The sequence below is a fragment of the Lithobates pipiens genome, unplaced genomic scaffold (genome assembly GCF_037356315.1).
Source record: "Lithobates pipiens isolate NorthernLeopardFrog02 unplaced genomic scaffold, aLitPip1_a1.2 Scaffold_28, whole genome shotgun sequence".
NCBI classification, from domain to species: Eukaryota; Metazoa; Chordata; class Amphibia; order Anura; family Ranidae; genus Lithobates; species Lithobates pipiens.
Window position 1 is genome coordinate 7181864 of NW_027507789.1, and position 27427 is coordinate 7209290.

The window sequence follows — 27427 nt, forward strand, 5'->3', positions numbered from 1 at the left end:
AATTGGATAAAAAGGGCAAAATAGACACTATAGAATATACTATATAAACAGGGAAGGAGACGCAGCTTTCTGTGCTTCTCACAGCAATCCATCAGGATTCCCACTACTGCAGGTTAGACAACAGACGATCAGCAGGAGTATACCAGAAGTGGTTTTTATCCACAACGTTACATGTAAAAGATCTCCAAGTCGATATACAGATCACTTCTTGCTCCACAAAAAACAGCCCAACAAAAAGAAATGCATGAAGAGACTCATCTTATCTGTCAAAGAGCTTGTACATCCACATGGCTCTGCCTCAGAACAGCCCTGTCCGGCAGGGCAAGAGACCAGATTTTTCTCTGCTGCAGTTAACACGGGTCTTTTCCCTTCCCCAGCCTTGGACTGGACATTGAAAGGAAAAGCAGCACCGACTCCCTTGTGCTGTTGCTCCCTCTTTCAGGAGAGAGATATATATATATATATATATATATATATATATATATATATATATATATATATATATATATATATATATATATATATATATACACACACATATACATATATACACACACATACACATACACACACACTCAGGAATAATAAATATTAAGTCTGATAATGTGACTTTACTTCCACCATATTCATTTGGGATTAATATGGCCAGGCAACTTGCATTTTTTTAGGAGGAGTAGTACAGGTTTTCATTAGGAACTTTTGGGAGTTCCTTCTCAATTTCATTGCGGGCCACAACAGTAGTATGGTTGCCCTAAAAAAGGGCCAGTTGTATCTGGAGGGCAGCTACCTACAGAGCGCAGGGCCCTGGAGGGCATTTCCAGGTGCAATTCTACAGCAGCTCCAGGGTTGCCCTATGCACCGAGTGGACAGCAGTATGTTGCCCTCATAGGGTCAGTGGTATCAGAGTGCATAGTTCAGGAGTGTATTACATACAGGGTACAGAGTTCAGGGATGCACTGTGTACAGAGTGCAGGGTTTAGGGGTGTGCTATGCACAATTTGCAACCCCAGTCTCCCCCCCGCCCCCCACAAAGGTTCCTTGCATCGCTACTTCTACTTGGCCTGGCAGCTCTAGTACCTCCCAGTGTAGGCTGCTCTACTAGCTGTGTATTCAGCTCTAGTACCTCCCTGTGTAGGCAGTACTAGTGCATGTGTATTCGGCTCTAGTACCTCCCTGTGTAGGCAGTACTAGTGCATGTGTATTTGCCTCTAGTACCTCCCTGTGTAGGCAATGCTACTACCTCCAAGTACAGTATAGGCGGCAAAGCTGTCCCTAGTAAAAAGAGCCAGAGGTGTCAGAACCGAGTTCTGCCACATTCTGGCTGCAAAACTGGGTGTGAGGGCCACATGGCAAGATTCGACCCTTGGGCCTTGCGTTTGACATATGTGGTCCAAAGCCTATAACAAGAGTAACATTGCAGCTTAGGTGGGAGTCTGATAATGTGACTTCACTTCCTCCATATTCGTTTGGGCTCATTGATTTATTGAAACCAGAGGCTGGCCAGGCAACTTGCATTTTTAGGAGGAACACAGGCACTACATAGTCAATGGAATACACAAACAAAAATTCCAGGTCTTTTTATTTCACTGGAATTGAAAAAAAAAAAACACAATCAACTGACCTGCGCAAAATGTCAGATCGCAATTGCACAATAAACTTTTAAAAACAAAAAAAAAAAGTTATTCACAAACATTTCTTTCATAAGAAACATTCTCAAAAAATGTACACCAAGCTTTTTACAAAGCATGTTAAAAAAAAACAATTTATATACACAACATATCGTCCTTGCTTGATGAACCATTTTATACAAAAATACGCCGCGTTGGATTGCTACAACTTATGGATCATGAAACATTAGTTAAAAAAAAAAAAAAGGCAGTTTCTTCGGTTTAAGACTTGATAAGAAAAAAATAATAACTTAGGTTTGCGACGCATGACTCAAATGGCAGTCTTGTACAGTGGCGAGTTCGGGCCGCGCCCATTTCGTACCTCCAACACTTTAGTGTAACAGCTTACGTCGTGGATGGGTAAACGTTCAACCACTTCCAAAAAAAAAAAAAAAAAAAAAAAAAGTCTTCAGAATCCTTACAAATGTTTGCTGTCCTTTAAAAAACTACAGTCCCAACATCCAAAAGGTAGAACAGTCTAGAAAACCCTGACAAGGCGGTGCTTGGGTCCCTCAATCGGTGTTAATTTCACATGGGTTTAATCCATTACTTTTTGCTTCTTGATATATCCTCTGGAAGTCCCTATACCGCGGCGCACAGCCCAGTCGGGGCTCCCCAAAGTGCATTTGTCCAGTGAACAAGAACTCCCCCAGTCCTGGTCTGACGCCACATTCTAGAGGCGTCCTTATCTGACCTTCCCAACCGCCATGTTCTTGGTTGGGTTGGAAAATTTTGCTTTTTTGTCGGTAAAGTCTGTTGATGGAAACAGAAATGATGGATTCCTGCTGTTCCAGGTCACTGGTTACTTCTTTGATAGAACCTTTGACAACTAGAAAAAAAAATAAATAAATAAATGTAGTATTAATATTTTGCAATCTTGGTTAAATAAAAATTGAACTTTGATTTCATGTAAACTCAATCACGCTTTAATACGTTAATATTTCAAAAGATCACTCTTAATATCTTTACATCTACAATTTCCATTCCAATAATATCCTAGGGTCTTGTCATCGAGGTTCTTGTTTAGGCAATGTTAGAGGGGGCAATGCACTGTCCCCATCTCCCAACTGCGCTCCCCTGTTGGCACCCTGTCACATGCCCTTTCATTGGAGGCTGTGCCAATGCACATTGGCTGGTCTATAATTGTTTATAATATACCATTTCCACATCTGCTTTTTCCAACTTGTGTCCAATTTAAAAATGGCTCATTTCCCTTTTCCTATTTTTTTTTACTCCGTGTGAGAATCAAGTCAACTTAACGTGATTGTAAAGTCTTTTTTTGCTATAAAAATAGCATACAATGTTATACTTAGCTGCTCTGTGTAATGGTTTTACAAAGGGCAGCCCAGATCCTCTTTTTCAGGTTCCTCTTCTGTGCTACTGGCCCCTCCCTCCTGTCGAGTGCCCCCACAGCAAGCAGCTTTCTATGGGGACACCCAGACACAGAGCTGCGGCCCCTCTTTCTCCCCTCATTGGCTACCGCTGCTGTAAATGAGCGAGCCAATAGCACCCAGCTGCTGCCTCAGCCAATGAGGCGAGTGAGGCCAATGAGGCGAGTCCCCTACAGCCAAAACTCTCGTGCAACATTGCTGGATTGAGATGGGGCCCAGGTAAGTATTAGATGGGCTGCTGTACACTAAGGCTGGGTTCACACCATTGCCACATGCGGATCACAGCAGGAGTCCGGTGCGTCCTGGTTCGCGATTTTAGCCTTAATTCGGACCCAAAAACGGACCAAACACACAGGGCTTCTGTGCAATTTCACACTGGACCCACAGCGAAGATATGTGACCCAGCTCCATAGACAGCCAGTCAAAAATCTCCTGCTATTGCGAATTGGATGCGGCTTTCTCCACATCCAGTTCGCATAGGTGTGAACCCAGCCTGAAGGTTCATCTTAATTCACAGAATAGATAGCAAACCTGACTTTAGAACCAATTTAAAAAGAGATTTGGATGGGCATAAAGGTGCTCGATATGGAAGGTAGTCACTGCTGGTTAGTATTTTTAAAAAGTTAAATATTAAACAGTTCACAAGTGATGAATAGAGCCAAAGAGTTTTGGTGAAAATGTGCCCCCCACTTTGGCGAGGGCTGTGATGGTTGGTGTGGATATGCCTTCTTACATCCAACCTCCAGTTCAAGTCCAATCCTGACCATATGAACCATCACAGCCCTGATGAAGAGGGAGGCATCCCCCCCGAAACACGTTGGCTCTACTAATCAACTGTGAATTAAAGGAGAAAGTGCTGTTATCGAGGCTTGTAACCCGGCACGTGTGAGCTCCTGTATATTTTTACTCATTTTCATACATCGATAAAGTAATAATAAGGGTGTTTGGAGTTGCCGGCTCTACTGCTTGAATTTAATCTTTAATAAACTCAAGTGTGACAAACCTTCCACATCACACACTACACCCATCGGCAGCCATCTTGCAGAACGCCCTTCTGTCGCTACCAGAGATGCAGAAGGGAAGACGATAACAAAGCTCACCCAAGTCTTTCCTTCACCAGCCACAGACACCCTTGAAGAACAACAGATCACCTCCATGGATACCAAACATACTAGCCACACACGCACATTGAACTTAATGTGAGGCAACAGTAAGCCCTTGTTCACACTGCCGCGACTTTTAATCAGACATCCCTACGTGATTTTATCGGGGCTTGCATACGACTTCTTTAACAGAAGTCAATGCAAGTCATGATGAAAGTCACACCAAAAGTAGTGCAGGGATGTGCACTTTCCATTGCCCGATTAACAGCAAGAGAACCATTCTAATCGATGTGACTCGGGGGGTGCGACTTGTCACGCGACTTTGAACTCTCAAGTCTCGGCATTGTGAACCAGGGCTAAGGGAAGTTGATGACAAAGTAAATAATTTTGTCTTCTTGGTTACAACAGTTGAGTAACGGCCACAATTCAATATTCGCACTAACAGATTTACAGGACAAGCTTACGGGGCCTACTTCCTTCTTCTAAGGTCAATGCAGTACCCCGCTAGGACTTTAGAAGGTGGTAGGCCCCAAAACTTGTCCCGAAATGTTCCTGCTAGTGCAAAATCATGGACATTATTCAACCAAGTTGCTGCAATAGTGCACCGATATGACTGCTACCTTAAGCTTGATGGCTTTGTTAAAACACAAACAAAAACTACAAAAAAAATAAAAAATAAAAATACGTACAACAATCATATACACACACATCCTTTAGCATTCTTCACTGATTTATTGGGCAGTTCAACAACTGTTAACTCATTAGGAAGCACACTAAATGAGCAGTTTCAGAATTTTTATCTCGATACTCCAGTTGGAGAATAACCAGAAAATAAAATTTAAAAAAATAAATTGGGGAAAAAAACAGCCTTATACTTACCAAAATCACTAATGCACACTGCTAACAGGATCTCTGTGTCACTGCAGGGTCGACAGGGATCTGAGAAGGGAAGAAAAAAAAAAATGGTTAGTGGACATGAAAGAATAGGCTCTTTGATTGCAATTGCTGCTGCAGCAGAAATGGGTTTAATGCACGCCGGTTAAACTACCAAGATTGGAATTTGGGGGAGTTGGTGGAAAAGCTTCAATATAATCACGCATATGCAGTAAAACTGGATTGAAGAAGTGGTGCACACCCACACTCTGCAACAACAAACTCTGCATTGTTCTCCTATACAAACACAAATTACTCTTGCTTCTGCTCTTACAGATTGGAGATTACACACACATACAAAATGGATTTTATGAATTTTTCATAGGGAATGTGTCTTGGAAGGTATGTTGGTATTTGTACGGCAGTCAATATGAGTATGCAGGATAGGAGAGATCAGTCTTTCAACCTGGGGTGCTGAGAGACCTTCTGGGTGCCTTGGCAAAATGTCCACCAATTGCCACAAACTCCCCCAAAATTGCCTTCAATCCAGAAAGTGGATCAAGGCTGACTTTCTTATTCAAAGCCACAGTTTTTTTTTTTTTTTTTTTTTATTGTGCAGCATTACAATCTTGAGCACTGTGCGGGCAAAACACTGGCACCCTAACAAACTAGGACATCGGTAGATAAAGAGGATGCGATTTTCAAACCGAATGGTGCCGTGAGGAAACGGCATGCCTTGGGGCCACTCAGGAAAGCAACGCACAATACCAAAAAACAATTTGGGCATCATGAAGAAAGCCTACTGACCTTAAAGACATTGTAACAGTGAGAGGGGGTCCTAGCACCTGCCTGACTCCCATCTAGTAATACACATTTCCAAAAAGTCCACGGGAGCCCTTGTTCAGGTGTATAAATGTTATGTTTGCCGCAACAGGCATAGCCTGACCATCGGTAGGGGACTTCTTTGATGGTTTACACGTAAATTTACTTTAATTTAAGTGTTGCAGGGTATCAAGGAAGAGATCCCTCTAGTTTAATCTCAATGCAGGAGTAGGGATCAGACGAGTGAGGGGTAAGACGCCCCTCAAAACCAACCGAGTGCTTCAGATGTGGATATGGGCATGTATGGCCTCAGCCGACTCTCTCCAAGCCCACACGTGATCACAGGGATCAGACAAGGCAATGCTCATCTCAGGTCTTTGACTGGTCTAACAGTAAAGATTGCAAGTCCCTATGCAATTACAATGGGAAAGGCCTTGGCTTACCAAGTAAATCAAAGAGACCTAAAAAGTTATCCTCAACGGATAACCAATATGTCAGTTCACAATCTGGAGCTTTCTTATAACCTTTAGAACTCCAGTTTTGAGAGATCACTAGCATACATTTAGAACTTCTGTTAAAATTGGAGAAGAAATTACAAACTGAAAATGATGAGGTTATCCTGTCCTGATGGCTTCTCTATAAAATGAAGAACCAACCAAAATGTACGACCTTTCCCCAAATAAAAATAGCTGTATGGGGGAAAGGTCATAAAAATAAAATAAAAGCAGGACAGTGACAGTAATGTAAACCACTGTTGGGTGACTCCAAGTAGTACCCAAACCTGCTGATCAATGACCAACTACTTCTGAGATAAAAATGCCAACATGGTAGCTGGGGTTTTATGTATGCATTTGCTGTATAACTGCTTCTGTAGTCCAACGTCAAAGTACAAATAGCCGTCTTTTTAACTGGGATATACTGCAAACATTCACAGCAAATGGAACCTTTTGGCAACCTAAAAACAGAACTTGGAGCCTTGTTTAATATTGGTGCACTGGCCGACAGTGAACCTGCAAGATCAATTTTTGGACCCTCCAGACCAAATCAAGCTAAAAAAAACATTTTATTAAGCATCATTGACAGAATTGGCTATGCCCAGGTCAATTCAACAGTGTGAAGAGTCCCAATGCCCATTTGACCCAAATCTAGTATAAATGGGCCCTCAAGTCCCAAAAAGGTCTTGTAAAAATGGAGGTTATACATCCAAAGAGCCATATTTAGGACTTAAAGCTCACCACCCAAACAATGTCCATTCGTATGCATGCCACCTCTTACAACACATGTGATTTTCGTAAAACCTAAGAGATAGAAAGCACTACTGGAGGCAACATGGGGTCTGCTTTCTATGGAGAGCTGCTTTTCAACCTAAAAAAAAAAAACAAGTTTTCCTGAACTACAGCACAAGAAGATGGAAACAAAAAAGTTATTGCAAATTCTAAAATTATGGGGTATGGTTGTGCCCAACCCTGCTACCCTCGGTGGTACTAGCCCATGACGACCCATGTTCAATACCCCCTTGTCCACCCTGTGCAATTGCAAGCAGTCCGTTTTTCAAGTCTCTATGTACAACACGCATTTTTCCAACCTGCATTAAGAAAGCGCCCTTGATAAGGGATAAACAAAAGGAACAAAAAAAAAAAAAAAAAACCTAAGACAGCCAGGATTAGACTTTGAAATCATGCAAACTATTTCAATCACCTGATGATAGAAGCACTTTATAATAATACGCTGCCTGACTGGATTACACAGGAATGGAGCCGCGCAAGACTAGCTCGGTGAGCTGGAAGCATAAAAACACAAATACCTTTTGACAGCTCTGCTGCAGGTTTTGTGCATGGGCGACACTTGTGTAGATTACAGAGGAAAATGCTGCCTGCCAGCACAGAGGGAGGTGAGGCAATCGGGCCTCTTAAGCACAAAACACACACAAAAGAATTTAATCATCATCATCATCAGAAGCAGGTCCCCAAAATGGCAGGTCACGACTTGCAACCCAAATCCATTGCTCAATTTAAAAAAACCACAAGTGACTGAGCCCCCGAGGACATTTAAAGCACAAGTCACCACAAGCACCATGAAATAAATAGTCTTGTCAAACAAAAAGTACAAATGTAAGAGCCCGCAGGCACAACCACTTGCCCTTCTAAAAACGGCCAACATGCTATAATGAGGGTTGTAAGACCAAACTTATAAGTACATTAGCTGCCTGTACATTAAAAAAGGTGGCCACTGTGAAGCAATATTTGTGAAGATAAAAAGGTACAAAAGTTTACTAGGATGCAACCTCAAAACTCAACCCCAAGAGCCAGGCATAAAAAAATAAATAAATGTACATCTGCTGTCCAACTTGAGTCTTGTCTGTGTATGGAAAGGCCCGCTCTTGACCTCTTAAAAAACGTTGACTCTTAGACCTTTTGGATCTGGAACATTAGAGCAAATCTACAAAAGAACCTCCCGCCAGGCTTTAATTGCCATTTATATATCCACTGGTTAGAATTTTCCTAACTTGCCCTATGAGACTGAGCAGAATGAGAGGAAATGGAGGGAAACACCAGTTGTCATCGGAAGGGTGTCAATTGGAGTTTCCAGTCAAGCTAGATAAAATGGTATATTATCTCCAATGCAGACCTGAGCTTGAGTACAACACCTTCTTAGTCCACAACAGTGGTCTCCAAACTGCAACCCTTTGCCTACCTTTATCCGGGCCCTTGTGGCACTATTCTTTTCATAGATACGATGCACCATTCATCCGGCTGACGCCAAGAATGGGGCACCATGCCTCTGGCTGACAGCAAGGATGAGGTACCAACACCAGAACATTTTTTTTTACTTCTATTTGCCACTGTCCAGCCCCCTTAAAGTCTGAAGCACAGTAAAGTGACCCTTTATTTAGAAAGTTTGGAGATCCCTGGTCTATAAGAATCTTAAAATTTTTTAAATATTTTATTGAAAATATGACTAAAAAGCACCTTATAGAAACTTCTTACCTAAATAAAGTTTGTTTGAAGTTCCACTTTTACTCGCCTAGCTGTGCCTCACTAAAGGCCCAACTGGCATTTAGTGAACAGACAGTTTTAGTAATATTTTTGAAGCAAAGATATATCTCTAGGAAATCTGGCTTCTTGTTCCTTCATGCTTGAGTAAAAGGTCTTTAATACAAATTAGGAACAACAGTCTTAATGACAGAGGCCATCCCTATGCCCTCCACACATACTAGTGCATGGGCATTTGACACGCAATCGTCATACACCCAAGGCTCCTGCTAATCCTAGTGACCCTATGGACAGCCCTTTCATTGAGAGATTTTGCTTCAAGAAAGCGATTTCAGCTTTCAGAAATTTCACTCCCAAAATGTCATAAGCAGACGTCATTTGTGGTAACTGTGCGTTAAAGGACACCATTTCAGCAGGTTATTAAAGTCTGCATATTCAGAAGACGGATGTAACCATCTTTTAGTTCAAGATAGGAAGTGGTTCCAGAAGGTTGACACTGGAAAGGTTGATGTTCTGATGTCAGCATGCCAATTTTCCCTGGAAAAGGCCAAAGTTTCTCCAAACAAGCTAGTATTCATCAGACTGAAAAACTCAACGTTTCACTGCGTCCTTCTAAAATTTAGGGCACTGTAGTTCAGCTTTTCGCAGAATAATGCCAGCATTGTGTGCCCATCAGCTGCCACAACCTACAGGGAACTACTTTTAAAAAAAGTAGTTCAGTATCCTTAGGTAACCTGAGGCAGCTCCTTTGCGGAGGCCCTGAAGGTCACTATGTTGGCTTGCTAGGACCCCGGAGATGTAATTACACCATTCATTGCAATCTGCAGCTGCGAGCTACTTGTTCTCTGATCCTGATGTTGCCGACTAAACATAACACCGTGATGCATCAATAGGCCACACTTGGACGACTGGCCCAGATGGAACTGGTGCTTCCGCTGGGAGATAGAGAATCCTGGTTGTGGGGCCCAATTCTTTCAGCCACTACTAAACATGTGAAAAAATAAATAAAAATAAAAATCTAGTAAGGGGTTACGTGATTGGATCTCTGAAAATGTCCTAGGTCAGGTGCCTATTAAAGCGATTATGAAGGAGTAGATAGCCCTTAATAATAGCTTTATTTTATTTATTTTTTTCATTATAGGGCTACCAGTTATTTTAGGTCAATCATGGATTGACAAAATGTCTCAAAAGTGTTGAGCAACGAGACATTCACCTATCCCCTTAAACTTTGATGCACTCGTCATCACCAACTGTCCTATGAAGAGAAGCTGCATACGTTTACAAAAGTAATTCCAATCAAAAGTAATTTCAAAAGTAATTTTCAATCCTTTTAATTCTCAGCTTTCATTAAGACAATCCCTGATCCTGCCATGAAGGTACTTGCTAGTGCACTTCCTGTCAGGTGCACCCATGGAAGAAAAATCGCAAGCAGCTATGCCAATCCCCAATTTCCCAGGCTTGATCCACAGTGCTCACCATCAGGAAGCTAGTCCAATGCAACGACGCAAACAGTCCCAATGACTCCGCTCCAAGCCTTCCACCCTTGCCCAACCAATGGGTGCCGACTAAGGCTGCATTCACACCTGAGCAGTCTGCAGCTTGAAGCCTCTCAAAAGATCCCATTAATTTCAATGATCTCTGGTCACATTTGAGCTTGTGAACAGGGGCCGTTGAAATGAATAGGATTGCTGGTCGTCAGTCTCCTACAAAATGCCTATGTGTGAATGCAGCCTAAAGCAGCCCATAACCTGTGAACAAGTTTCTCGCCAAGAGCTTAATCATAGTGGAATGAAATGCATAAGAGAAGCAAATGATGGATTACCCTTGTACCAAACATCAATAAAAACACATTCTGGGCTTTTAGAAGGCAAGTGACTAGTTTGGTGCTAGAGTTATCCAGGAGTAAAGATACACAACCAAAACTAAAGTGCAAAAAAGGTAGGACACAGCTGAAAGAGGTTGGAGGTGATCAGCGGCATAGAAATGCAAGATGAAATCAGCATTTGATAAAACAGTACGTTACACATAGTTTTAGCCAGTTAAACGTCAAGACACCAACCACCCCCCACAAGACCAGCAACCAATACCCCACCAACCCCCACCGGCAACCAAGACACAAGCAGGCAACTGAACACCACCAACCCCTACAAGCAACCAACACCCACCTGACTTTATTCTACAAGAGAAGAAAAGCCCATTTACTAAAAACTACTAAATCAATTGTAAATAAATATTTGTACATCTATGAAGAAATCTTTCCAATAAAAGCCCCAATAGGAGAGACTGGGCCACAAATCTGTTAAGCTGCACACATCGAACTGAATTTCCTTGATGTGGCTGTAGATCATGTGTTCAGCTTGAAAAAAAGAAAAAAAAAAAAAAAAAAAAAAAAAACATCGCCCCAGAACCAGAAAAGTTAAATTACACAGCACAAGAGCCAGATTAAAAAAGGGGGCAGAAGAACAAGAAAGACACTACAACATCTTGACAGAACTCTTGAACACCAAAGGGGTCGGGAGGCTTAACCCCAGCTGCCCCAACAAGGGCCTGACAGCTTATGGCTTTTGAAAACCCAAAAGACGTGAAAAAGCTAAAAAAGGAGGGTGCAATTCATGACCGCTCTACCAAAAAGAGAGTTTTGATATCTGCAGCTTTATAGCACTTTTCGGTTATGAAAAAAAGGCGATATTTTGCTTCAGCATTTCTACAACTTTTCCAAAAATATTTTTATACAGGATTTATATAGAGCCAAAAAAAAAAAAAATAAAAAAAAAAAAAATAAAAAAAAAGAATATAGTAAGAATCCAAGGGCCCTGCTCATTAGAGCTCGTAAACTGATGTTTATTTTTGGCCCTAGCTACTTAGAAAAAAGTACATAAATTCCTTTACAGGGGCAACAATGTACAAAGCACGGCCCCAACATCCAAAAGATACTATTCGACTTGGAAATAAAATTTTATACTGACAATTTGTCTTTGCAGTAAAAGGTCGGACAATTATGCGAGGCGAAGCCAGTGGCCTTTAAATCCTCTTTTTGCATGATAAAAAGTCAGGAGCTCACCATTGTTCTAAATTGCTAAATTGGTAAATTGGTAATTACTACTACTACAAGTTGACAATCATGGATTAGCACCTATCCTTTAAGACCTTTTTATTCATCAAATTCGCCCATTTAAGTGCAGGCATTATCCTCCACATAAGACTCCCTGCTAGCCTCTAGTAAACAGCAACCTTTTTTCTTTTTTTTTTTTAAAGGAGTTAATTGCTCATTTCCTATTTGGAGAGAATGGAATCACAAACCTTTGTTGGAAGCCTCAGATAGAAGCTCAAATTCTCTAGGATTTTGGTCTCTATGCCGGTTTCGGGGCCGTAAATCTCATTAGGTTCTGCTTCAGCAACTGGTATGGCGTGCAAAAAAAGTCTAGAAATAGCCAACTGTTTTACTTTATTGCACATCCCTTTAACTTGTACACTTTAATACATTGCAGACATCCAGCAACATAGAGGATGTCTGTCATTTATCAGGAGTTGGTGACTAATCTGGGAGCAAAAAGTAAAAAAATTAAAAAAAAAAACTTTGTGACTTGAAATCAACTTTCGAGAGGAAATAGCCCAAAAAAGTAGTATTGGCAAAAGGGGCAAAAATATAACCATTATGTGACCTGCAGCATCTTCATGAGAAATAACCCTACCAATAGTGAGAAATAAGGAGCAAAACAAGGCTGCTCTTATAATTTGTGACTAGTGGTGGGGCCGAGGCCTTACATGGCTACTTTAAAAATGAACACCCATCAGACACAAATTAAATCAGCGCTGTTCACTAAATGTATTATTTTTTTAAATGCAAGCAGTGCAAGTACCTGCATTTAAAACATGGTACCAGCTTCCTACAGTCCCCTCTACAGCAAGGTTTCTCAACCAGGGTTCCTCCAATGGTTGCTAGGGGTTCCTTGAGCAATGACCAATTTTTCCCTCTCAGATAAGTTCCCAGTGACACCAATGATCTTTTTAGCTATCTGTACTAGGAACGGATCAAAATACTCACGGATCGGATGATTTTTCGGATCAGCAAATAATTGAATTTGCAAAAACCTGTGAAAATGCCACCACCATATAGTCCCCACTGTAATATCCACGTCATCTCCCCCAATGTAATATTGGCTGAGCATGGATGGGTATTGGCAGGGTGAGTATTGGCAGAGTATTGCTGGGATGGCTGTGGCTGCCATCCGATTTCTGCCCTCCACTGTACAGATCAGTACAGAGGGGAGAGAGGAACCGGCGTCATCATGACGCCAGTTTGTGTACAGGTGATGACTCCGTCATGGGGCGATTACATTGTAAACGCCGACGGGTGTACCAAGATGGCCGCCGCTCCTGAACTAGGCTGAAGCCACGGCATTTCCTAAGGCCGAGACCGCGGAGCGTGCCGATCCAAGCGGGGTGACCCGTTTGGATCGCGGATCAGTGCTGATCCGTTGCACCCCTAATCTGTAGGGGGGAAATTCTTCCCCAAGACCATAGATGTAAGGAGCCCTCTTCCACTGACCATTAAACCAATGTATCATGAGTTATGGATATAGCCATTTTTAACAGGTAGTGAGACCGAAAGTTTTTTTTTTTTCTCAAGGGTTCCTTTGTGTTGAAAAGGTTGAGAAAGTCTGCTCTACAGCAAAGCTCAGACTAGGGAAGGGAGCAGCAGCACAAGGAGCCAATCATTTGTACTGCAGTGCTTATGTGCCAACAAGGAACATGCTGATGAGAGAGCAGAGTAGCCAAGAGATGTCTTCAGTCCATGGCTTCTCTTTTAATTATACAAATACAGAATAGGAGAGAGACAAGACTTTACAAAGTGACTCTTAGCCCTGGTTCACACTAGTGCGGCGAGTTCATGCACACCCGTCGCGGGTACAGCATTTGAACGGGCCAATTCAAGAAGTCCTTGACCCCAAAAAAAACATGACACCATGTGGTTTGCCACATGCCATTAAGAATTAATGGCATCCCAACAAGTCTGCAAAACCACAGCGCATCTCCGTGCAGGTTAGCAACGCATGCAATTTTGCACAAGTTTGCACCTGACCAACGCTAGTGTGAATCTAGCTTTTTTTCTTCTTTCCAGAAAAAAATAAAAAAAAATAAAAAAAGTTTATTAAAAGAAAAAGTAAAATAAAAGCAAAATAAATAAAGCAAATAAAATTCAGGTCTCCCACTCTGCCAGATAAGGTTTGCACAGCAAAGCCCTAGGACTTGAACATATACAAGTCCTTTGGCAGCTCCCAAAATTTAAATACACACACACACACACACCCCCATCTGCCCAATTTTAAAGATTTTAAAGTTTTAAATTCCGAAGGTGCCAGAACATGAGCCTATCCATTAACCAAAAATTACAGCCATGGCAGAGCGCCAAGGTCTGCAAGTCCTACCAAAACAAAAAAAAAACCATGAATTGGCCAGACCTGGAGACTTAACACTGCTAGTACTTAGAACTATATAAAATTGTATTATTCGTCCGGCACAGAAAATTGTTGCATTTGACAGGAACAATTAACTACTTGTCCTAATCTGGAGGGAAGTTCAGTAGATGTTTATCACATGGGTTGAGGAAACCGGCTCCTTCTAGATTAAATAAAAGAGAAGAAAGCAGGAACAAGGGGAAAAGAGATCACTAGATGGCATGAAGATAAAATGGTTGTGGTTAGAATGGAACTGCTCGAGACTCTACGTTTTGCATCTGCCTGGCTGCAAGCTCTTTGCTTGTATTTGATTGACAACTGCTGCAAAATGTATCCGATAAGTCGCAGCCTTTACATAAAATGTAAGATTTGATTTAAGACAGTTGGAAGCAGAAATATTTTAAAAAATTGTGCAAATATTTGGAAACTACACTTTTTTTCTTGCACAGCATTCAGTTTTATACATGTTCTCCAGTAGCAAAATGAAGCCAGCTTCTGGTCTTTTAAGGCTTTAAGTCTTAAATTCAGACAAGCAGCTAAACATACGAGAAAGGTATTACCCATACAAAGATTCGTCTCTTTAATTGGCTCGGTGAAATTGTTGGCCTAACAGAATTAGCATAGCCCAACTTTTGAGGGCAGTTTTAAATGTCCCTTCAATGTTAAAGTGGTTGTTAAGCCACTACACCAGTGATGGCGAGCCTTGGCACCCCAGATGTTTTGGAAGTACATTTCCCATGATGCTCATGCACTCTGCAGTGTAGTTGAGCATCATGGGTAGTTCCAAAACATCTGGGGTGCCAAGCGATAGCTAAAGTGATGCTGATTATACCTTATATCAGAGAGTCTCCAGGCGCTCACGCGACTCCTCTGCTCGCTTCTCTCCCCAGGCTGACAGCTGTAGCAGGCGGGGCCGAGCACTGACGTCAGTCGGGGAGAATCGGAGGAGAGAGCCGAGGAGTCACGTGAGCACCAGGAGACGCTCATAATATTATTATTTTTTAAATAAGGTATAATTGGCTTTTTAATATGACAGACACAGGGGCACAATGTTATTTTACAGAGGGGATGGTAGGTTTATAGTTTAGTTATGATAGCAGCAGGGGGGGGGCTGGGGAGTTGATGGAGCCGACAGGCGGGGGGGGGGTGAGAGCTGCAGGTTTACTCTGGTCAGTTTACAGGGGGGAGGGTAGAACCAGGCAAGATAAGCTAGGTATTCTAGGTGAGAGAAGGGGCCAAATGACACCACACAAGCACTGTGCCGTTATTCATGATTTAAGGGAACAGGATCTTTGTTTACACTTTAAGGGACGATGACCAGGCCTGTTTGTGGGAGCCACTTTGAGGACCTTGGTTCCTACAGAGTAGATTGCATCTTCCTTTTAAGTCTGGCCATACATTATACAAATTTTCTTTTAGATTTACCAAAACCATATAATATGAGGTCAAGCCTAAAAAAAAAAAAAAAAAAAAACTTTCAATTTGTATGCATTCAGGCAGGCCCTTGTACTACATTAGTTGTAAGTAAATCTAAAAGAAAACCCACACACACACACACATAATAATTTGTGGCCAGCTTATCCGTGCTTCACCAGGCTCTTTGGCCATTAGGAAAAAAATACTATTATGACCATTATTTTAGCCCACCAAATCATGGATATATATACGAACACAATACCTAAAAGGGGAGGGGGGGGGGGGGAAGGGATAGTTGTGTCAAGACCACTGGGCCATAAAATTTAAAAGCATGTGCCATTTCCGCAACTAGGAGACGGTGCCACCATTTTAATTAATTAGGTTAATCAGTCAACTAGTAAGGCGCAAAGGATAAGAAATGTGCCCAAGAATAACTATAGCTAAGAGTGGAAAAAAAACAAAGTCCTTTAGAGGTCAAGCAAAAGGAACACTAGAGGTTATTTATAAACCAGTTCTGGTTTCAAGCTGCTGGATAGAGTAGATAAAGGATCTTTTTAGCCGAGTCCTTGAGAAATAAAAGGTTAGTAATTCCTAAAAGAAAAAAGGAGCTCCCTTTCCAAATCGTTTCGTGTATAATAACCCATTAGGAGGCATTGTCATTTAATCAGTGATCACATCAAATCGATTGATCAACTTGGGTACAATCAGCCTGCCCATACATGGTTCAGATCCCGTCCTATCCCTGCTAAAAAACTGAGTTTCGAACAGTCTATGGCCAGATTTACTTCCAGTAATAACTAAGCAATACAAGCAGTGAGTAGTAACTGATTCTAAAAAAAATAAAAAATTGCCAAAACTTTTACATTCTGTACTATAAGTTAGTCTTGAAGTCCTTAAATCTGGTTTCCTTGGGAACCACAATCTTAGAACTTTACTTGCAATGCCCCTGTGGTTGAAATATGGCACCACTGGTCATTATAAAGGGGAACTGTACTTTGTATGGTGACAGACCGCATGTATAGTATTTTGCTTTATGCTTAACAAAGATAAGCAGATATCAACCCCAAGAGCACGAATAGAAAACCCAAAAGAAACGTTCTCCTTGACTTTTCTATGTAGAAGGTTAAAGTACATAGCGGACTTATAGCTGTCTCCCAGTGTAGACTAAAGAGGAGCAGATAATGCCCCCAAAAACGTGAAGAGGAAAAACAAAAACTGTTCTTGACTGTTCTATGTAGAAGGTTAAAGCTCTTGGGGGGGGGGGGGGGGCGCTTCTTATGGTGTCCCCCAGTTCATCAAAAAACTGCTCTTACTTGCATTAATTGGGCTAGGTTAGTAGTATTTCTTACAAGGTGCAAGTAGTAGGCACACCACCCCTATTCTAGAGATTTGAGGACTTTAAGGTTAAAGTGGAAAACCCTTGTTAAGAACCCAACTTACACAATCCATCCAAGCCCATACATACACAAAAAAAAAAAAAAAAGTCTCCATGGCTTTTCTATGCAGAAATCTGAAGCACTTAGGGGCCTTCTCATGGGTGCCCCCCAATGCAGACCAAGGATAAGCAGGTATCATCACCCCAATAAGAGAATACCAAAAACGTTCGACTTTTCTAGAAGGTTGAAGCACGTTGGGGACTTCTTATGGGTGCCCCCCAATGAATCAAAACTGATCTCACTTGCATTTAATGGGCCAGGTAAGCCTTATTACTTACAGGAAAGGTGCAAGAGGTGGGCACACAGACATTTGAGGGCTTTTATCTCAAAGTGGAGAATCTTTTTAAGAACCCAACTCACACAAGTCCACCATAAAACCTAGAAAAACCAAAAACCAGTTCTTGATTTTTTTTTTTTATGTAGAAGGTTGAAGCATCTTAGGGGCGTCTGTCCTCCAAGGCATCAAAACTTCTCCTCACTTGCATTTATTTAGGTCAGGTCAGCTTTACCTATACAAAAAGGTGCACTAGGCAAGCACACCAACCCAATTCTAGATATGAGGGCCTTTAAAAGTGGAGAACTCCTATAAAGAAACCTACTCACACAAGTCATCCACGTCCATACAAAAAAGCTATAAAAAAAACAAACAAAAAGAAAAAAAAAACCCAAATCATTACAGCATAGTGCCAGTAACTCTTCAAAAAAAAAAAAAAAAAAAAATAATAATAATGCTTCTTGGGTGTGCCAGTCAAAATGACACGCACCCCTCTCATTTATTCTGATCCTATGAATTACTAGCATTCGGCTGAGTCAGTCACTCCGGGGAGTCTCTATGGGATCAACAACTATAATCACAATGTTGTGAACTGGCTACACGCAGCGTAAACCAGAAGAACGGCCATTAAAAGTATTTGAAAACTGGGTGTATGCGGTGTTGTAAACAGCATCACAGGTAATTAAATGGGGATAAGCAAAACATTTTGACAGAGAGTCACCGATGGCAGCCAACCACAGCACTACGCTCATGGCTTAGTAAGTGATGTCATTAGATGGGTCACACTTAGTAATGCGTTTTATAGAGAGGAGTTATTTATAATTACTTTAAAATAAAAAACTTGGCTACAATTGCATGAAGACAACCGAACAGGAAATTAAAAAAAAGGTGCCTAATCTAGACTAAAATCTATTTAAAGTATCTAAACCCAAGAACAAAAAGGGAATATACTGCAGATAATATGTAAAATAAGTGCTGCGCTAATCCAAAAAATAAAATATTTTTCTTTTTTTGGATTAGTACAGCACTTATTTTACATATTATAATCTATAGTATATTAAATTTGTTCTTGGGTTTAGATACTTTGAATAGTATAGTCTGGAGAGAGCATAAAAATTATATATATATATATATATATATATATATATATATATACACATACATACATATATATATATATATACATACACACACCAGTCTTCAAATGTGATGGCTGCATAAGTTTCAAGCTTTATTTTCACCTGGTGATCCTGCCAGTGAAAAACTCTTCCTGTGCTATATTAAAGCCAAAGCTGCCACCCAAAAAAGGTCTTAAAGAACAAAAAATTGTAGCTTTAACTACATATTAGGGTAAAAAGCAGCCAACTCTTTGTAGGGTGACACCACTGTACGTCAATGAAACTGCAGCGTTGTCACTCTAGGTAGTTAGGACTACAGAACATCTCCACTATCCATAACATTGGATGAGGTGTTTAATATTCTACAATGAGAACTGAACCATGGAACTGATAATGAGTGCAACATAGGAATTAATCCATTTATTTCTGGCAGGATCAACAGGTTGTTTTTTTTTGTTTTTTTTTGCACTTACTAAAAAGACCTTTCAAATTGGGTATTTAACAAACCAAAGGGGATCCAATAAATCAAGTTCATTTAACTGGGCTCCAAGCTTAATCACCACCCCTATGCTACTGTTGCTTTAACAGAGTAACCAACGACAGGGGCAATTCCTATATCAGCCATTGATAGCCTAACTGCACAAGAACAACTCAACCCAGCATGCCCTGGATTAAGGGGAAGCTAATGCATTACAATCCACTTTCCAAAAAAAAAAAAAAAAAAAAAAAAAAAGATATTACTAATGGATATTTCAGATGCACAAAAAAAATAAAAATAAAGTTTCTTCCCTCTAAGCAGCACAGAAATGCATTAAAAAGATGCAGGATTAAAATAATAATTCGGAACAATCATCTTTGTAGCATCCACAGCACCACCTAGCTCACACACAGGGCACTGCAAGAGAAGGTTGACTAAAAGGTGAACAAATACTCATCTGTTGGGGGGCACTAAAAACAAAGAATTAAACCAAAAAAAAAATATTGGTTAAGGGGTTCCTTCAAGTGTTCCCTTACCAGAAATAGCGTGCAAGTCTGATAGCGTCCTCCGGCTAATAAGCTCATACTGGAAGCCGGTGATTTTTCGGCTAATGTCCAACTGTGGTGTGGCCTCAACGAACAACACTCCTTGTTCCTGGGCAAAGCAATAGACCTTATTGGGTAGGTGCTCCCCGTCCCGAACCAACATCTTGAGTTCTCCAGTTTTTTCCAAATAAATATTAGATCCTTTGGAGTCTTTGAATGGTTTTATGCAAACAGTCAAGTGCTCAGAAGCAGAAAAGGTATTGGGGAAGAGGTTGACGATGAGAGCTCCTGTTGGGTACAGCCATTCGACTGATCCTTCCGAACAACGGAGGTACACCTGCTCGACTTCCTTCTTGTGCGGTTCATGGGTCAGCCCGCTAAAGATGAAAGGGAAGAAAGCATAGCTGTTAAAATGTAGTCCCAAATATCAAAATACAAAAGTTTAGGAACTTTTTGGGGGCCTGAAAGGTACGGTCTCTGCCCTTGGCGTGGCAAGGACTGGAAGGTACGGTCTCTGCCCTGGGCGTGGCAAGGACTGGAAGGTACGGTCTTTGCCCTTTATTTATACGAAACGTAAAGTTTCATAACTTGGGAAGCCAAAAAGATTCCACCCAACCTTGCCCACAGTTGCTTTTCCACTGAGTAAATAATGATTACTGTTAGATACTTGTTGCAAAATTGTTATGCAAGGTTATTTTTTGCCAGAAGCTACTTTGTTTCAAAAGTCAACATAGGATTAAAGCATTATAACATTGGGAGAGAGTTATAACAATGCAACAATATACAATGGTGCATGTTGAGAGGACCCTGGTTGCTGGGCCTTACGATCATGTGATAAAAGGAGTTTGCTTTTGCAGGTCATAGTCAAGCAAGCATATCAAATGGCTGGTTTAGTCTTTACAAAAACAGACCCTTCATTGTATGAGAAGCACTGTGTGCGGAGGTACATTTCAGCCACATAGTCTGACTATATACTTTTCTCTGGAACTGACAGTCAAGTCAGCTGAGACTTGTAGTCTAATTAAAAAAAAAAAAAAAAAAAAGATTAAACCTTTGCAGCGGTTAAAGAATCAGATTGCATTTTGCGTTCCACCTTTACCCAGCATTGCCATGAGGAACAACAGCAGGGGGCTGATGTCACTGGCTGGATATTTTATCTTCTCTGCAAACATTGCTTTTGCAGAAACCAGAAAGATTGCCTTCCCAGCTGGGAAAGATTAAACCAGATCATACATAATAAAACAGATTACAGATCTCTGGAGACCTGTCTCGACTAGTTACCTTGTTCTGAAGGAGTTAAGCAAAAAAGTTAAAAATTGTGAATTTGAAAAATGGCTCGACTGGCCAGGGGGTCACTAGAGATGCAAAAATCAAGAGCCTTTTTTTTAAATGTATGCAGTGGTCAAAAAAAAAAAAAAAATAATGAAATAAAGCCAATATTCCTCAAAACACAGTGGATTTAAATCAAGCTTGAAGGCATTTGGAAGGTCAAGTCAAACTCCAAACATGGGGAGCCTAAGAAAAAGATGGAAGGGCAAGTCAAGCTCAAAACATGGGCAACGTAAGGAGAAGACGGAGGGGGCCAGTCAAGCTCAAAACGTGGGCAACGTAAGGAGAAGACGGAGGGGGCCAGTCAAGCTCAAAACGTGGGCAACGTAAGGAGAAGACGGAGGGGGCCAGTCAAGCTCAAAACGTGGGCAACGTAAGGAGAAGACGGAAGGGCCAGTCAAGCTCAAAACATGGGCAACGTAAGGAGAAGACGAAGGGGCCAGTCAAGCTCAAAACATGGGCAACGTAAGGAGAAGACGGAAGGGCCAGTCGAGCTCAAAACGTGGGCAACGTAAGGAGAAGACGGAGGGGCCAGTCAAGCTCAAAACGTGGGCAACGTAAGGAGAAGACGGAGGGGCCAGTCAAGCTCAAAACGTGGGCAACGTAAGGAGAAGACGGAGGGGCCAGTCAAGCTCAAAACGTGGGCAACGTAAGGAGAAGACGGAGGGGCCAGTCAAGCTCAAAACGTGGGCAACGTAAGGAGAAGACGGAAGGGCCAGTCAAGCTCAAAACGTGGGCAACGTAAGGAGAAGACGGAAGGGCCAGTCAAGCTCAAAACGTGGGCAACGTAAGGAGAAGACGGAAGGGCCAGTCAAGCTCAAAACGTGGGCAACGTAAGGAGAAGACGGAAGGGCCAGTCAAGCTCAAAACGTGGGCAACGTAAGGAGAAGACGGAAGGGCCAGTCAAGCTCAAAACATGGGCAACGTAAGGAGAAGACGGAGGGGCCAGTCAAGCTCAAAACGTGGGCAATGTAAGGAGAAGACGGAAGGGCCAGTCAAGCTCAAAACATGGGCAACGTAAGGAGAAGATGGAAGGGGCAAACTCCGAACATGGGGAATGCAAGGTAAATATGGAAAGGAGAAACTCTGAACATGGGGAACGCAAGGAGAAGAAGATGTTGGGCCGCATGCAAACTGGACATTAAAATGTTATAAAAAAAAAACAAAAAAACAAAAAAACACCAGTAGCTTTGCAGTGAGTTTTTAATATTTTCGCAATAGTGTTTGTTTATTTTTTTTCAATGGGCTGGTAAGCCATGTTTTTGAGTGTTTAATGGTTTTAAGCTTTTGTGGTCAGAAAAGCAGCTTCTGAACCAGATTTTAGGGCGTTCAGACAACAGCCCATAAACTCCACTGCTGATAAACGTCCATGTGTGCATACATAGGATAACAGAGGGGAGTTTATGGGCTGTTAAATGTGAAGTCACAGAAGATATTCTCAAGAGATGAGAACAGTTCTTGCTTGCACATGTCCATGATAACAGAACAAGACTGACCACTTGATCCTAAAGTCGAACGTTATAGTAATGTTTATATTTAATATACAAACTTAAAAAAAAAAGCTTTTTATTTATTTTACTTTTTTTGGAGTATAACAAAGTAACTTATTTATTGTGAAGGTCAAGCATGTAGGCTCCCAAGCATTGACTTGTCTTGCTACATACTAAGCGTGTCACACACACGTAAGTGACAAAGTTATGACTAACTTCTATTAGTAAATGCCACCCACAGCTGCACACAGGAAATGAAAACCTTATACCTGCGAGTAGTAGTTGCCTTGCTGGGCGCCAGTAGTTCCATCACAGCTTATTAAAAGTTCACCATGAGACAGAAGTGGCACCTTGCATAGCATAGCTGTGGCTTATCAAGATTCAAACTGATACTTTTACAATATCACTTACAGGGTACACTTTACTAACACAGGAGTGTGCAAAATCTTTTGCAGCTCTGCATAGAAACTCTGCTGCAGCTCTGTATAGAAACCAATCAGCTTCCAGTTTATTGTCAAAGCTTAGTTGAGCAAACTGAAGCTAGAAGCCGATTGGCTACCATGTAGATCTTCCCCAGATCTTGCATTCTCCAGTTTTAGTAAATCTACCCTATTAAGGATTTGCTGCTTCCTATCAGTGAACCCATTTTCTAGCAGTTGGCACAAAGTAGACTCTTTGTGAGCCCAGTGACCACCTGATGATCAGGCTTCAACTGCCATCACTGAGGGTGGTGCAGAGCGGACTTTGAGTTGGAAAAAAGTAAGAGTCAACCTTTGACTCCAATCAGCTGTGGAATATAAAACTAAAAAGGAGGGGAAGAAAAAAAAAAAAAAAGTGTAATGACTTTACTGTCTATTGTAGACCAGTCAGTCAGGTGCTGACAGGCAGCTTGTGATTTGTGAACTTCATTGTAGTGATTGCAAAGGCGTTCCATAGGATGCAGGCAGGGCTGGAGAAAAGTGAGAGCATTCCTATGGTAGAGCCAGCTCCTCCACCAGTGCTGCTCTGGTAGTCGGAGCTTCTACGAGGGGGGGGGGGGGGGGGACGAAAAGTTCAGAGGAACTGAAGCACGTTTGTAACGAAGGAGCAAACCCCCAAAAGGGGGATACACATAGAAATATGACGGCAGAAAGACCACTGAGAGTCTGCCCACCCACCCTCGTTAACTTTTTTTTGTCTGAGTATAGATCTATTTTTGTCCCAAGCATGTTTACTGGTGACAGTCTCACTACCTCTGCTGAAAGTTTATTCCAAGCATCAACTACCCATTCAGCAAAATAGAATGTCTAGGCTTTGAAGATCCTAAAATTCTGAAGATCTAATGGAGTGAATTTCTACTGGGGGGGGGGGTAGGTTATCTTTTAGACTTCTGAAGATCTAAAGGAGTGAATTTCTACTAAGGGGGGGGGGGGGGTTAGGTTATCTTTTAGAAATCTAAAATTCTGAAGATCTATTAAGCAAAGTTGAACGGGGAGGGGAGACGTATGGCTAGAATTTTAGATGTGTACATTTCAGAAGATCCATGGAGCAAAGTTATACCTTTGGGGGGGGGAGGTTGATATGGCTAAGCCTTCAGAGTCCTAAAGATCTATGGAGCAAAGTTCTACCTGGGGGGGGGGGGGGGGGTTTAAGAGATATGGCTAAGCTTCCACAGTCCTAAAGTTCTGACGATCTATGGAGCAAAGTTCTACCTGGAGGGGGAAGATATGGCTAAGCTTTCAGAGTCCTAAAGTTCTGACAATCTATGGAGTAAAGTTCTACTAGGAGGGATAAATTGGCTTATTCTAAAATCCTGGAGATCTATGGTGCAAAGTTCTACGTGGGGGGAGGGGGGGGTTATGGTTAGGATTTTAAGAGTTGTAAACTTCTGAAGATCTATGGAGCAAGATGCTACCTGGGGGAGGGAGGAGGGTGTACATCTAGAGTTTTGTAGCCCTACAATCTCCAAAATCTCTAAAGCATTTAAGATTTGTGAAGGTAGAGTCTACCTTGGTGGGGTATGGTTAGGATTGTCATGATCTATGGCATTAGAGGTTACCTTAGTAGAGTATGGCTAAGATTCTCAAGATCTATGGAGCAAGCTACCACCTGAAAGGGGGAGAATGGCTAGGATTTTAGAATCCTAAAAATCCACAAGATCTATGGAGTAGGATGCTACCATGGTGGGGGGTTGGCTAGGATTGTAGAATTCTAAAAACGTATGAAGATCTAACCAGAGGGAGGAGGAGGAACTGGTGTTGGATTTTAGAGACCTAAAAACCCACAAGATCTATAAAACGTCTCAAGATCTATGGAGTAAGAGGCTACCATGGTAGGGCATGCCTAGTATCTTAGAATCCTAAAATTCTAAAGATCTAGGGAGCAACATAGTACCTGGGGGGGGGGTTTAGCTAGGATTTTAGAGTGTTAAGATGTATAAAATTGCTCAAGATCCAGGGAGCTTTGGGGGTGGGGGGGGGGGGGGGGTAGCTTATAGAGGGCATTCGTTACACAGTGCCCAGCCACTGTAGTCTATAAGGTCAAGCTCTGGCTATGGGACTGCAAGCTCCAGCATGCCCCAACCCCTAGTGTCCCCATATGTCCTATATACTGGTCCCTTGATCTGCTAATAACACTTCGTAGTCATTAACATTTTAAATAACTAAGTAGCCTTCATAAAGTCCAACAGAATCTCCTTCCAGATCCCAAAAGTTCCAAAAAGTCATCCAGCAAATGTTCAACTTACACTGATGGACCTTAGAATTGTATTAGGAAAAACAAATAAAAAAAATGTATATAAATAATAAAATAATATTATATAAATGTTAAATAGAATAAAAATAATATTATTAGAATCTAATAAAAAGTGTGCTGGAATTTACTTCCAAAAGATAAAATGTTGTTGCAGTTGGGAAGGTGTTGGTGGGGTGGTGGTGTGGGGGGGGGGGGGGGGTAGTTTGAAGGTGACAAGCCTGGCACCCCTGCAGATGCCCCCCATGGGGTGGGTGACAGATGGTCTCTTACCTTCCTCTCCAGTTGCACAGATCGCTGTTGTACTGCAATGCGCTCCCTCTGCCCATCACAGTCACCATGAAGACACTCAGCAGGATCCTCCTGAGCATGATTGCAGCCCGGGGCACTCCGACAGCAAGAGGGGGGGGAGGGGGGGCTCAGCAAAGGGGCACTAAGGCGATAATAATCCAAGGGCAGTGCCAGGGAGAGAAGGGCATGGCCCGGGGAAGGAGAGCCGACTTAGCCAGGAGCTCCGAGACTTCCTCTCCCCATCACTAGGACGGGCGGACCTCAGCCAGTCACCAGCAGCGGTAATAGCGGTACGGAGTCCTCCGCGCACAGCACACAGCGCACTGACTGTCCACACACTGAGCGCACAGCACTCACCGACCGCCACACACCCACAGGGGGCGTGCTGAGGAGTGGGCGGGGTTACAAACTTCTACTTCTGCCACGCCCCTCCCTTCTTTTCTGACAACTTTCTGCACTCCGATGCAAGTTTACCAAACTACATCCAGAGGGAAGTCTACACCCTGCTACTCACTACAATGTCAGCACACTGCTACTCACTACAATGTCTACACCCTGCTACTCACTACAATGTCAGCACACTGCTACTCACTACAATGTCTACACCCTGCTACTCACTACAATGTCTGCACCCTGCTACTCACTACAATGTCAGCACACTGCTACTCACTACAATGTCTACACCCTGCTACTCACTACAATGTCAGCACCCTGCTACTCACTACAATGTCAGCACCCTGCTACTCACTACAATGTCAGCACACTGCTACTCACTACAATGTCTACACCCTGCTACTCACTACAATGTCAGCACACTGCTACTCACTACAATGTCTACACCCTGCTACTCACTACAATGTCAGCACCCTGCTACTCACTACAATGTCTGCACCCTGCTACTCACTACAATGTCAGCACACTGCTACTCACTACAATGTCTACACCCTGCTACTCACTACAATGTCAGCACACTGCTACTCACTACAATGTCTACACCCTGCTACTCACTACAATGTCTGCACCCTGCTACTCACTACAATGTCAGCACCCTGCTACTCACTACAATGTCAGCACACTGCTACTCACTACAATGTCTGCACCCTGCTACTCACTACAATGTCAGCACACTGCTACTCACTACAATGTCTACACCCTGCTACTCACTACAATGTCTGCACCCTGCTACTCACTACAATGTCAGCACCCTGCTACTCACTACAATGTCAGCACACTGCTACTCACTACAATGTCAGCACCCTGCTACTCACTACAATGTCAGCACACTGCTACTCACTACAATGTCAGCACCCTGCTACTCACTACAATGTCTACACCCTGCTACTCACTACAATGTCAGCACCCTGCTACTCACTACAATGTCTACACCCTGCTACTCACTACAATGTCTACACCCTGCTACTCACTACAATGTCAGCACCCTGCTACTCACTACAATGTCTACACCCTGCTACTCACTACAATGTCAGCACCCTGCTACTCACTACAATGTCAGCACACTGCTACTCACTACAATGTCAGCACCCTGCTACTCACTACAATGTCAGCACCCTGCTACTCACTACAATGTCAGCACACTGCTACTCACTACAATGTCTACACCCTGCTACTCACTACAATGTCTGCACCCTGCTACTCACTACAATGTCAGCACCCTGCTACTCACTACAATGTCAGCACCCTGCTACTCACTACAATGTCAGCACCCTGCTACTCACTACAATGTCAGCACACTGCTACTCACTACAATGTCTACACCCTGCTACTCACTACAATGTCAGCACCCTGCTACTCACTACAATGTCAGCACCCTGCTACTCACTACAATGTCTACACCCTGCTACTCACTACAATGTCAGCACCCTGCTACTCACTACAATGTCAGCACACTGCTACTCACTACAATGTCAGCACACTGCTACTCACTACAATGTCAGCACACTGCTACTCACTACAATGTCAGCACACTGCTACTCACTACAATGTCAGCACCC

General features: G+C 42.3%; 1 protein-coding gene across 1 annotated transcript; it reads right to left on the reverse strand.

Moving 5' to 3' along the window:
• Positions 1-1562: 1562 nt before the first annotated feature.
• METRNL (meteorin like, glial cell differentiation regulator) lies at positions 1563-25763 on the reverse strand. Its single transcript, XM_077458628.1, has 4 exons — positions 25398-25763; positions 19567-19952; positions 5041-5100; positions 1563-2496 (listed from the first exon to the last, which is right to left on the reverse strand). Exons 1-4 carry the CDS (start codon positions 25493-25495, stop codon positions 2180-2182), a joined length of 861 nt encoding a protein of 286 aa, XP_077314754.1. The 5' UTR covers positions 25496-25763; the 3' UTR covers positions 1563-2179.
• Positions 25764-27427: the final 1664 nt, after the last annotated feature.